Here is a 12,727-nt window from a genome sequence, read left to right as displayed (position 1 = left end):
AGTTAGAATACATGTACTTTATTTTAAATAACCAGCTAACAATACAACAATAAAAATTAACGGCTCCTTCTACCAATGCAGGAGAAACAACAAGAAATAAATCTTCTGAAGAAGTTGGGCTGAAATGAAAACATGTTTGATAGACTGATAATTTGTTCTATATTTTAATCAAAATTCGTTGAAACAAAATACACGTATGAAGTAATTAGGATTAACAAGATTTAGACCGAGTCCAACCTTGCGTTTAGCTGGGCGACTCTCGTCTGACTGCAACATTGCAGCTGCTGAAAAGGCTGAATGGATGGCGATAAGAGACATTCTCCTGGTCTGTTAAATGAAGAACTTTCCTTTCTTTATGCAAGTTTGACATTGATTAAACTCATAAGAATATAAGAGGAAGTGTGAAAGTGATAGCGAATTGTCAATCACGTACATTTATTCAACAAAGCTAACATTTTAAAGATTTATAAAGATTCATTTAACTATATCAGATATCTTTAAATCGGACGTTAATGAAGGGATCAGTCTACAAACTTTCATATGATTTACCTTAGCTGCAGAACTGTAGCGATATAGTTTTATATTTTAGTCTGTGACCATAACGCTACAGATCTCGTAATGTAAATAAAGTGCAATTTACGGCGAAAAATTTTCTGCGCACTTTGAGGATGTATTTCGCTACTTTCTCGCCTGTTGTGAATTTGTTGTCGGGTGGCATAAAAGTTTATTGGTCTCTAGAGACGACTATAAAGGGTTAGGAGGTAGATTAAATATACAGGTTGGTTATATATAGAATATCTCTAGAATTAGGGGATGAAAGGTCGTTGATTGACCAATGCTGGAAAGTGGCGAAATATACCCAAAGTGCGCAAAATAAATCTTGCGCCGTAAATTTCACAATATTTGCATTACGGGATCTGTAGCGTTTAAGTCAAAGAGAAATTTGGTGCCCCGGGGGGGGGGGGGGGTCGGGTTCGGGAGAAAAATAAAAAACCATAATGCTACAGTTCTGAAGGTAGATTTACCTCAGATTCAATAAAGGCTTCAGCAAGAGCATCCTTCATGCTCATCTCAGAAAGTCGTCGTGCCTGAAATAAGAACAATGTCTATATTACAAGACAGCTGTATAGCAATTTTTAACAAAATGCTTCTGATTCTTTTCTGTAATCGTTCCATACATAGTCTTAAGTGGGAAAATAATGAAGCAAGTTTAGTTACTTGTTCTCTCAAGGCGATCTCTGCAGGCAACATGCACATGCTAGACATGGTCTGAAACAAAAATTACGTACGTTCTTACTGAACAAGCTAGCTTACAGTACAATTGATTACAAGAAGAAGAAAAAACACAGAGACAAGAATATTATAATAGGTATATAATCATACAGCCTGATCCAATTCTTTTGGACTTTCATCTTCATCGTCAACATCATCGTGTTCTACCATCATTATCATCATGGAAGCTTTGGTGCGCTAAGACCACAAAACGTTAACTCTATACATGTAAATTAATTGCTTGACTGGCTTTTCTTTGCTTAATTGACATTTTCCTTGAATTAGGCAAGCACAGAATTCTTTAAAAGATGGCCTTATTTCGAAATAGAGACACATACATTAATATAAATTACATTTCTATGGGTGGATCTAGAGGGGGTCCAGACCCCTCACTCTCCGCGGGAAATTTTCAGAGATGTTAAATTTCTATGTAAAAGTAAAGAACCTGGAACCCCCCTTTCGGAAACACGGACCCCGGCCTTTAAAAATGTTAAGGAGAATCATCTTTCAAAAGAAAATTGACTTAGCAAAGGGTCGTCTCCTACCCCCAGCCACCCCAACCTCCAATCACCCACCCACCCCAAAATAGAATTTTCAGGTTTGGGAAAAGTTGTTTTTTTTTTTTTTTTAATTTTGCTTGTCAAATATTTCCGAGTCATTCCGAGTGACATTTAATTGTTACAGTTAATGTGACCCCCCCCCCCCCTGGATCTGCCCCTGTATAAAAAGAATTGCTAGTACACTGTAATTGAAAAAAATAATGCAAATGAACGATGACCTAGTGTATACATACCAATTCCTTCCTCGGAGGAGGGACATTTGTTGCATTTTCTTCATTCTGCTGTAAACAATTAAATAAACTGATGGGAAAAGTAGACAAGTTTTCAACAACTACAACACAGTTTACAATACATCAAGCCAATTAATTAAGGACCGGTGATAAATTCTAAATGATAATAACTGGTAAATGGAAATTAGTAGATTAAATATTTATGATAATGAAAATGCTACTTGGTTTCCTGACAGATGAAAAACCAGACCAGTGGTACGTACCTTAGTATCCCCAGAATGAGACTCATCCACAGACGGAACCATTGTTTGATCCATTATATAAACTACAAAAAATTTAAGAGAGAAACCACACGCAAAAAGAACAGTAACTATAATTTGAACAAAAAAAAAAAATCAATATATCAAATCAAATGCCCTATCTGTATAAACGAGTTGATACAGACAGGTAATTTTTACTTAGACCCCAGAAGACAACTGTCCAAGACCAGGAAACTATAGGAAATGCCTCTTAATCCTGCAAAAATAAAATAAACAAATTGATGAAAATAAGCTACAGTTCTTTTCCGCTCATCCTTCTATACATAAATACAAATATACTTAAGTGGTTGACACGGCCAATAAAAATTCTCTCTTACCTGGATCCGAAAATTCAGAGTAGCCACCCCAAGAATATATGTTTATAATCTTCAATAACTGAAGACTTCCAAAAACTCCCAAATCTGTAAGATTACAAAAAAAAAAAAAATCAATGTAAAAATGTAAAAATCTGTAAGATTACGAAAGAAAATATGAATGTAACAAGTCACTAAAAGGTACAACTTTAATACATCAGTTGAAAATCACTTCTTTTAAGATTCTCTTACCACAAAATTTTGCGATGGGATATGAGGAAACCGCAGTTTCTATTATGACGTCACAGCCTAGAGACACGTCACGTGATGAAACTAAGGACTGTAACTCAACACTGGCATTTCTCAATGTTTAGAGTTATCTTTCATAAGATACTTTATCAAAGGATTTGTAGTGTACTCTCAATATTTATTACCTCACCCCAACTCCCGACCCCCCAAAAAGGAGAGGGTGAGAGAGAGAGGATTTAATTGCACAATTATTTAAATATTTCATGATGAATTGCCAAAATCAAATTCTTTTTCTCGTCTTGAAAAAAGGAGGGGGTGTCACTAAATATTTCTTATACTCCGTTACTCGTTATAAATATACTACTTAAATAAATGGTAAACTTAAAATTCATGGTTTCACTTTATTTATTTCTAAATGCATCAGTGATACGTGAGTAAAACTCGAGTGAGGGTAAGGCTTAAGGACATACGCAACGTAGTTCGAACTTTATTGTCTTTTTCCCTGGAGTTGAAGAGTTCCAATACCTAAAGGAACTGTGTACTACATTTTAATGTCTATAAATGCTGTTGTACACTTCTTCTAAAACAAGTTTTGATAAACAAAACATCTAGAATATATGTTTAGTAATTTTTGTATATTTTTCTTTAAATTATACAAGAATTTTCATCAATTGATATCTTTTCAAAACCCCTGGTAATGCATGCTGATTTTTTGTCTACAAACATCTGATAGCACTATAATCTTAAGAATGTCTTGAAAAATTATCAGTAGGTAAGGTACGTTGCGTATGTCCTTAAACCGTTCTTAGTTCATTGTTCTCAGTAAGGAAATATTTTTTGATTTTTGACATACCTTCAAAATCTGCAGTCTAGGTGTAATTTAAAAAAAATGCTCACAATGGAAAGCACAGGCATATATATATATATATATATATATATATATATATATATATATATATATATATATATATATATATATATATATATATATATATATATATATATATATATATATACATTTTCACACTCACCGTAATTTCCTTTTGTCCTCTCTGTGCCCTGAACTGGTAAATAAGTGACTGAACTGAATTGTTTAATACTCTTGATTTTAATCCGGAATTTATTGCACTTCCCATGTTTATCCAAACTATTCTCGACTGAAATCTCCAGTCATGCTAACATTGGAAAGGTTAAGTAAGGCGTCCAAATACCGTGTGGTACCACTACTTTTTAACCTTCCAAGCTTCAGGAATGTACCCAATTCATTTCAAAAGGAAAATGGAACACGATTAATTCATAACATTTATTGACCATCAATAACAAGTTACAAAGAGGAAAGTTATCTAGCACACAATGTATAATACTGTGGATCCATCAGCACCGAACATCTGAGAAGAAAACTTAGAAATAATTTTTTTGTATTTTTAATATAGAAGACCAAGTTGCAAATGTTTAACTGTACTAAGACCAATGTAATGAGATACTTAAAACAAAATTAATACTCTTAATTTGCAAGAGAGTAACTCGATGTACAAAGATGGAGGAAACCAAGTATATCTGATCCCATGACGATTTGAATAAAAATGGCTGCCAGTCTCCCCGGATTTATGGCTGCATTGCACTACCGAAAATTTTGAAAACTAGTTGGTTTGTTATCATTACTGAGCATTATTTCTTTTAATTCCGAAAGAATATTAGACATCATTCTCAAGAATTCATGAGATACCGTTTGAGGCTAAAGGTGTGACGGGAAAAGTTCGCTACTGCAGCCATAAACGAAATGTATATTGACTAACTGGGTAAGTATCCGTGTCATGGCAACACTTATTCCACTTTGGGCTACAAGTATGATGCAAATTGTCATGATGAAAATTGTAAGCGTTTTACCCCAGTTTGAAATCGATTGTAAATAATAACATTATATACTGCTCAAAATCCTCTTTCATCTCCCCGTTTCAAAATTGGGGGATATCAGCCTAGCTAACGGAAGAGGTATGAAAGTTGGAAAAATTTTGGAAATGTATAATTTTGGAAAATTAATGATAAAGTTTTTGGTAATGATACACATTTATAAATATTTCCGGTATTGATAAGAAAAATTTTCGGTAATGAAGTACTGATTTTCGGTATTTCAAAACTGCGGGATTTGTACCTGATAGTGGTGCAATGTATTGGACAAAACTTTACACCGTTAATTAATAAGAAACATTTTACATTACTGCACTGCATAACTTTAAGAAATTGTGTTTAAATTCTAATGAACCATCCTGTATATTGATATTGAAACGTTTGAAAATAAAAATATAGTCAAAATCTGAAGAAAAAAAATCATTTAAAATAAAAGTAAATGAATTCATCGTCCAAGGTCATTAGAACATAAATTTCAATCAGTTTGTTACTGAGAAATAGCCGATTGATAACAAAGAAAACAAAACACTGTCAAACATCAGGTAATTTTTGTGTGTCCGTCTTTTGACGTGTCATGTTGAGTGATATCTTCAGACGCACAGCCTCTCGTAATTGCTCCAGTTTGTCGTAACCTTTGTAGTGGCTAGGACCGAGGTCAGCCTGAAGCCGTAGTCTGGTGACTTTTCTCATGTATTCTTTGTGTCGTGCTGATAGCTCCCTACAAATTTGCAAAATCAGAAGACAATTTTCAACATTTAACTTGTTTTGCTAAATAACAATTTTTTTTCTTAAGTAAGGATGATCATAGCTTTAAGTTGTCTCTTCAACTCTATATTGAAAAAAAGATCACGTGACAGAGGTGTTTGGCATGACATACTCGTAGTCCACAGATCCGTCTCTGTTTGTGTCTAACTTCTTCATCAAGATATCCAGTGACCGACCACTCAGTGGTAAATCAATGTTCTGTAACAGAGTGAAAAAAAGCTTTTTTTCGCAGAATACACCACAGTGTGCAAATAAGATGAAATTGTCTTTTCATTTGAAATAAAAGAAAGCAAAAGATGAAGTATAATTAGTCAATAGGAAATTCCAGATACTTACAGACAGGCCTTGTTGGAACTCGTCTCTTGTAATAGTGTCGCTGTGATCTCTGTCAAGGTTATGTAGAAGATCAATTAACCGCAGATTCTTTTGCTTCATGTATTCGAACAAGACGGTGACCGGATCATCTGTGTCTAACACACGCTTGACGTCTCCTTTCTTGATCTCATCATGACGTAAGGTGTTGCCATAATGGCAGGTAAGAGGGCGTCGTTTCTTAATTTGCTCTAGCAGATCAACGAAATCGCTGTCAACTGAAACATCCTGTGAAAAAAAAATTACATTGAGGCAATATTGGGTCTTCAGAAGTTGAGCATTATTCGTATTGATCAATTACAATTGTCTGAACTACATGTACATGTTTTGCATTCTGATATATACGACCGCACGTAATTATTATGTAATATACCTTCAAATCAATTTCTTCGAGTGATGTGTCAGAAACAGCAATGGACTGTAAAATTGCAAATGCCCCGTCTGTTGTTATTGGATTGCTGCCAACCTAAGAAATCTTACTTTTACTATTTGTTGTTCTACTTAGAAGCCTTTAAAATGCATTGAAATATACCCGGTATACGTGAGTGTACCTTAAGAACTTTGAGGACTTTATTATGCACCACACCTCTCAAAAGTTGTCTAAAGGCGTCAAAGGATACACGATTGGAACTAAGATCAAGATAGGTCAAAGTTCGATTTCTTAGAAGAGATTTGCCCATTTCATGACAACCCTCCATTCCAAATCCGTTCCATGAGAGATCCAATGACGTCAAACTTGTGTTCTCCTGTTTATATAAATTATAAGTAAATAATAATAATAGGAATATCTGAATAATTGGGAAAAAATCCATATTTTAAGAAAAAGGTTTAGGGAAAAATTAAAAGAAAAAAGTCATAATTTCAACAGTATAAACATAATTTAAACCAATAAGCTTGACATTTTATGTTTGTTAAACATATAAATCTTTATCATGCAAAGTATGTTTCTTCCTTTAACCTTAATCTTGTATATGAAAGTTTTTACGTAAGTTTTTGTTTGTGTTGGCCGTGATATTCATAAGAAGATTTTTAATTTATTCTAAAGATGTTTTCTTAATCTCCCTTTGGAAGAGGACGTGACTCTCTATTAATTTTAACAAACTTGAATTCCTTTTCTCCGAGGATGCTTCGTGGCGGTTTTGTTGAAATCCGCACATTGGTTCAGGAGAAGGTGAAATGTTTACAGACGGCAGACATACAGATGAACGCCAAACATAACTCATTGAGCCTTTGACTCAGATAAGCTAAAAATCAAACATGTACATTATATATTTCTGTGACTTTCAAATGACCTTTATTAAAGTCATCCTTCAGACATAAGCAACTGTTTTGCTTTTACCATTTTCCTTTTTAAAATTTAGAACCACACACAGTCCCTGTAGTGACCTTGCCCTTTGACCTTCTAATCATAGTTTCCGTTTTCCCAGTTGTCATTTTTAGGCTTCTAATGTTTCTTATGGATAAGTAATGTTTGGATGCAAATTTTGACATTCTTCAGATGACCTTGGCTCAAGGTCATTCCAAGCTCTGAAGCATTAGCTGACATCTGACTAAATATGATATATGATGTTGTTTTCTTCATAGCTTATGAAGAAGTGAAAGTAGCAGACAGGGAATAGATAGACGGACAAAAAAACCCTCCAAATTATTATTTAGCATAAAAAATTATATTTATAACTTTATACCTTTTGTTACATAAATAGAAGACATCAATAGTGTGATAGCTATAAGATATTGGTCACTATGACAAGTATTTACAAATTTTTACCCCTATGCTCCAACAAATGGCTACAGCACCCAGCTGTCTAAGGTGATTCCAGCTCAAATCTAGTTTCTTCAGCACACGGTTACACTCTAAAAAAATTTCATCAGAGTATATATATATATATTACCATAAAAAGCATTTTTGTGGAGTTTTACATTATCTTAAAATACTCCACACAACTGGAAAAAAAATAAACAAATAACTTATCTTTTCATGAAAATATGGTAAATTTGATAAATATCTTATAACAGTAACCAAAAATAACCCATATCCTGACAGATTTATGACATTGTTTGTTGAAGAATTTCGCCTTTATTATTAGATAAATCCATAAAACTGATGATGGAGTTGTCTAGTGTAAAAAGTGAACAAGATAAAAGATATCCTTCATTACTTCTTATTTCAATCAATAAGAAAATCAATTATCGGCTGTTGTTTTTATTAAAGAATTGATGTTAAAGTTCACGAATGTCAGTAAAAATAGATTTGCTTCTTTGCTTGTTCTGGAATGGAAATTAATACCCTTTGCTTTTAATCTATAAAATGCAAAAAAGGACCATATGACTTTTCTAAAGGTTGGGATAATGAGTAAAAGAAAATCGTATTGCATTGTTATGTAAATGAACATCCATAATTATATTATGTTCCTGAAACATCTAAGACTAAAAATAAAATAGATACATGTATAATACATTAAGCCTAGCAAAGAGTTTCCAACAATGTGTTCCATATTACGTCTTCAAGCCATTTTTAGAGACCCTACTATTAAACAAATAGAATGTATATATAAGACAAACGTCCATTACATCATACACCACTTCATCGATCCTTTCACCTAATCATTTTTTTGCTTTTTTTTTATGCCCCCAAAGAACGAAGATCAACCACTGAGGGTGGGGATGGAGGAATTTGTGTTTAACAAACACATTTTTTCAAATCAATTGTCTTACAAAGTGTTTCGAAGAAAACAAAATGGAGTCGTATACCTTTTCTCTTTTTAAAGTTAACGACATGTAGTACGAAATTCAGGCCAGTAGAACACGGGGGGTGGGGGGGGGGAGGAGGAGCCCCCCCCCCACTTTTTTCGAAGTATAATACCGTGCTATTATACATTTCCATTTAGATGCTGATTGCCCACCCCCCTCCCCACTTTTTGCTGTAATGTTAGGCAAATTCCAGGATTTGAACAGTTGAGGACGGTTTTTTTTGCTTGTCAGATTCTTTGGGAGGTTGCCCCCCCCCCCTTTCCCCACTTTTCAAACCGTTGGTATGGGCCTGGAAATTATACATGTATTTATGTTGGATTACAATTTCGCTGAAATTAAGGCTTTTTTTTTTTTACAAAGCACATATTAAAAAAAAAAAAGAACAGGCTAACAATATACTGTATTCTAGAGTTCTTACTTTTAGAAAATTTACGGTTAAAGACATATCTACTCTTTTTTGAACGGTCCGACGTAATAGACAGTTTTAGAAACAAGGCATACTTTCAGAGAAAAAACAGGACCCTGTTTTCATTTTGGCACACAAAAGCGGGTGCATGGAATAGAGTGTCATAGCCTAAATAGATAAATAAGTACATACATTCAAACAAAAAAGGTTTTATACAAGGAATTCTAGAATAATATGTATATCAAATACTGATCAATTTAACATACTTTATTCATGTCATGCGTGTTTAAAGGAAAGTCCAACAAACCCTTTTAATCGCATCGGAATGCTAGGTGAGATTTTACAAGTTCACTCATAAATTCAGAGAATTGCTCATATACACTGTAAGTTTTTTTCTAAAGAGAAAAATAAATATATATTATGTACATACTGCTACACAGGCCCTAAAAATGACCACATTGTTGACATACCCAGAGCTCCGCCCAATACAACGCCCCCTTGTTCCCGGAAACTGTTGTGGCTAAGAACTAACTCTTTTATTGTTTTGTTTTTCTACAAAGTACAAAAACATATCATTGAACCTATCATGTACCATTTTTTACGCATAGAAAAAAAATGAATCAAGTGTTGTTTTTGTTTTGTTTTGTCTTGTCTTTTTTTTTGCTGTTGTTGTTGTTGTTTTTTTTGTTGTTGTTGTTGTTGTTTTTTTTTTTACATACGTGTATAACGAATATCAAGTATATTAGTTATTGGTTTTTGTGCAATGTACACGAGACACCGTGCAAGTCATATTTAAGACCAGAAAGCTAAAAGAATTTATATATATGAGTATTTTTCTTTATAATGTGAGCATAAGCTGTTAGATTGTGCTGATTTGGAAAATAGATTAAAAAGATAACAAATAAACATTTCAAGATAAATGTGGATTTTGAAAATGATTTAACCGTCAAGATATTTCTAAGTTTAAGAATTTAAGCACGGATAACTCTAGATGACAAGAAACAATAAATGTGTCCTTCAAGAGCGGACCTAGAAAGGGGGTCAGAAACCCCGTCCCCGGGATTTTCAGAGTTATTAAATTTCAATGTATAATACGAAAAAAAAAATGACTTTAGAACCCTTCCCCTAAATGATTAGGAGAGTCATGTATCTGAAGTTAATTGACTCAAGAAAATGACTTGTCATACACCCCACCCCCACCCCAATCACCATGAAATAGGTTTTTTCAGGTTTAAGAAAGTTTTTGTTTGTTTGTTTGTTTTTGTTGTTTTGGTTTGTCAAAAAAAAATTCTGCTGAGTTCAAAAGTACTCTGTGCTGGTGGGCCCAACCCCCGGAAAAAATCCTGCATCCTCAATTAAAATAAAAGTACATGCACTGCTAACGTGTATAATGTCTTTATGTACAGCATTAATAGGTCAAGCTTGCGTACACATACCCACTTCGATGTACAAGTATCGAGGGTAAATTACAATAGAATATGCATTATGGGAATGCAGAGATCTTGACTTCCAGAGATCAAGGGTTCGGAGAGATTAAGGGTTCGCGAAAGTTATATAGGGGGACGGGAGACTCACTTCGAAAGATTAAAAAAAAACTTTGATCGATCAAGATTTGAGCCATCGAGAGTCACCTGTGAGTTTTATACATGTCGAGCAAAAATCTTTTGATTACAATAATTTTCAAAAGGATTATTCAGTATCTGAATTTGGAACGAAAAACTATTTCCTTACCTTTATTAGCTTTCCTAAATAATTTGCGTCTTTTTCTGAGAAATTGTTTCCTAGAAAAGAAAAAGTTGCTTCTCTAAGAAAGTTGTTTTAACTCTTTTACCATCAAAGAGCGTCGCAAAAATAAAAATTACAAAAGAACAAAAATATTTCATTGTTTCTATACTGGGAATACATTTACCAGAAATGTTGAGTTTTGTGAGCGTTTTATTTTTCCTAAGAGACTCTGAAATCAGCTGAGCTCCTCTGGAACCAAGATCATTTCTGGCTAGATTCTATGAATGATGAACACCTTGTTTATATTCTAACTTATTATATTTGTTTTGAATAAATAAGTTGTTTAATTCAGTTTCCTCTGATTCATATTTTACTAATTTGAAATAATTTAGAGTTTTTTTACTCACAATATCTGATATCATCTTGTTAGACTGTAACATTTCTAGAATGTAGAACAATCCGGTACTCTCTAAGCCGTTACTGGAAAGATCCAGACGCGATATAGTTGAATTGTTCTGAAATTAAATGGAAGAGTTTTCAAAAAATAATCAAGTCTTAGTCATGAACGAGAAAGTCTTCTTTGGGAGGTATCGGCTGCAAGGGGTTGTCGGAACTTAATGGTAAGAACTCTGTTTTAAGCAAAAATGAAGGATCATCCTTTTAAATTTTTTTTTACATCCTTTAAAACTCACAAACATATATATCGTCATATTTGAATGCAACATTCGAGAAAGTACAAGGTCAAAATGTATCGGCCCTAGAGGTATAGTATCATCTGAACAATTTCCAGTTATAGTCTCAATATTAATCTAACTACAATAAGAATCTTACCTTACACAATACATGTGTTAATATACTTTGACATTACTTTATTGCATTAATTAAATGAATTTGACAAGTAAGGAAACGCAGTTTAAGACAATACCACAAGTGCAATGGCAACAGCTTTGGCACCAGAGGGTCCGATACCATGATGGGGAATAACAAGTGTGGCTTCGTTCAAGCATCGTAGGCAGAAGGTAGAGGGCGTTATACTTAACATCCTGCAGGCTTTAAGGTAGGTGCTCTGACTGGTAGAGGAGATGACAGTCTCCGGTACTTCCGGCGTTGGAGTGTCAAAGAAATAGGAGTCTCCATCTGATTTTAGTACAGAATATGTTTTTGAAATAAAAATTTAATTGTTTAAACGTACTTTATCGGTAGAACAATGTCGCATTTATTTGTTTTGATCATCACTCAGCTTTAATTTAGATTTTTAAAACTACATTACCTGTATCTGTTGGTGTTTTCAAGCAGTCAGGACTCTGTGGAAGATGATGTTCCTTCTTTTGGTCGGTAAGAACAGTGAGTTGTCGGTCTTTGTTAGTGATAAAGACTTGGGACTCTTCTCGGGGTACAGTCATTGTTTAGTCTGTCCCATTTTCAATTGACAACCTAGGTACAACAGCAAAAGTCTTTAATCATTAACATTGATCAAAGAAACCGTGAACTTTGTCATGATCTGGACTAAAATAATTATCAAGCACAAGAAATCACCGGGAATGTTTGGGTTTTAAATTAATGAAATTAAAAGTATATTCTCATCAACTAGCCACACTTTTAAGCTTTTAATTTCATTAATGTGTTGAATGACCGCTACCCTTTAAAGTATTCCACATTAGTCCATTATAGAGCGACTTAGTTGATTTTTGTGGTCACCAAACAGAAAATTTATTAGCTTTTTGATTATCTTCATCCTTTAAAAAACTTTTCCTTCATTCAGAATGCATTAAAATCCTTAACGTGTCGGTTTATAAGTTCAGACTAACTTGAGCAGACGACATTGCCCTGCAGATGACGACACTGCATTTAAGGATTGGGAGCAGACGGTTAAAAC

At 33.8% G+C, this 12,727-nt stretch overlaps 2 protein-coding genes across 3 annotated transcripts; both read right to left on the bottom strand.

Moving 5' to 3' along the window:
* Positions 1-2,744, bottom strand: LOC133196315 (uncharacterized). 2 transcript variants are annotated; one of them, XM_061332223.1, is made up of 8 exons: positions 2,700-2,744; positions 2,326-2,578; positions 2,066-2,113; positions 1,384-1,470; positions 1,219-1,269; positions 1,026-1,088; positions 238-327; positions 1-119 (listed from the first exon to the last, which is right to left on the bottom strand). In XM_061332223.1, exons 2-8 carry the CDS (start codon positions 2,377-2,379, stop codon positions 57-59), a joined length of 456 nt encoding a protein of 151 aa, XP_061188207.1. In that variant the 5' UTR covers positions 2,380-2,578; positions 2,700-2,744; the 3' UTR covers positions 1-56. The 2 variants fall into 2 exon arrangements, with proteins under 2 accessions (XP_061188207.1, XP_061188208.1); XM_061332224.1 differs by having other exon boundaries at positions 2,066-2,110.
* Positions 2,745-5,286: 2,542 nt separating this feature from the next.
* On the bottom strand, positions 5,287-12,254 carry LOC133196314 (leucine-rich repeat-containing protein 74B-like). The gene is made up of 12 exons (XM_061332222.1): positions 12,122-12,254; positions 11,777-11,988; positions 11,259-11,366; positions 11,036-11,129; positions 10,858-10,907; positions 9,597-9,678; positions 7,738-7,823; positions 6,521-6,715; positions 6,343-6,435; positions 5,934-6,197; positions 5,710-5,795; positions 5,287-5,550 (listed from the first exon to the last, which is right to left on the bottom strand). Exons 1-12 carry the CDS (start codon positions 12,252-12,254, stop codon positions 5,364-5,366), a joined length of 1,590 nt encoding a protein of 529 aa, XP_061188206.1. The 3' UTR covers positions 5,287-5,363.
* Between the last annotated feature and the right edge of the window lie 473 nt (positions 12,255-12,727).

Source organism: Saccostrea echinata, unplaced genomic scaffold, assembly GCF_033153115.1.
Source record: "Saccostrea echinata isolate AGI-Se365-2 ecotype Australia unplaced genomic scaffold, CSIRO_AGI_Sech_v1 ptg000030l, whole genome shotgun sequence".
Taxonomy (NCBI): Eukaryota; Metazoa; Mollusca; class Bivalvia; order Ostreida; family Ostreidae; genus Saccostrea; species Saccostrea echinata.
This window is presented reverse-complemented; position numbering and strand designations above follow the sequence as displayed.

Coding starts and splice junctions, on each gene's coding strand:
- LOC133196315 (XM_061332223.1), bottom strand. CDS start 2,379: ATGGATCAAACAATGGTTCCGTCTGTGGATGAGTCTCATTCTGGGGAT. Junction 2,114..2,325: donor CTCATTCTGGGGATACTAAG/GTACGTACCACT, acceptor AATTGTTTACAG/CAGAATGAAGAAAATGCAAC. Junction 1,270..1,383: donor CAAAAGAATTGGATCAGGCT/GTATGATTATAT, acceptor TTTTTGTTTCAG/ACCATGTCTAGCATGTGCAT.
- LOC133196314 (XM_061332222.1), bottom strand. CDS start 12,254: ATGACTGTACCCCGAGAAGAGTCCCAAGTCTTTATCACTAACAAAGAC. Junction 6,716..7,737: donor CCATTTGTTGGAGCATAGGG/GTAAAAATTTGT, acceptor TTATATAAACAG/GAGAACACAAGTTTGACGTC. Junction 5,551..5,709: donor GACGGATCTGTGGACTACGA/GTATGTCATGCC, acceptor GCAAATTTGTAG/GGAGCTATCAGCACGACACA.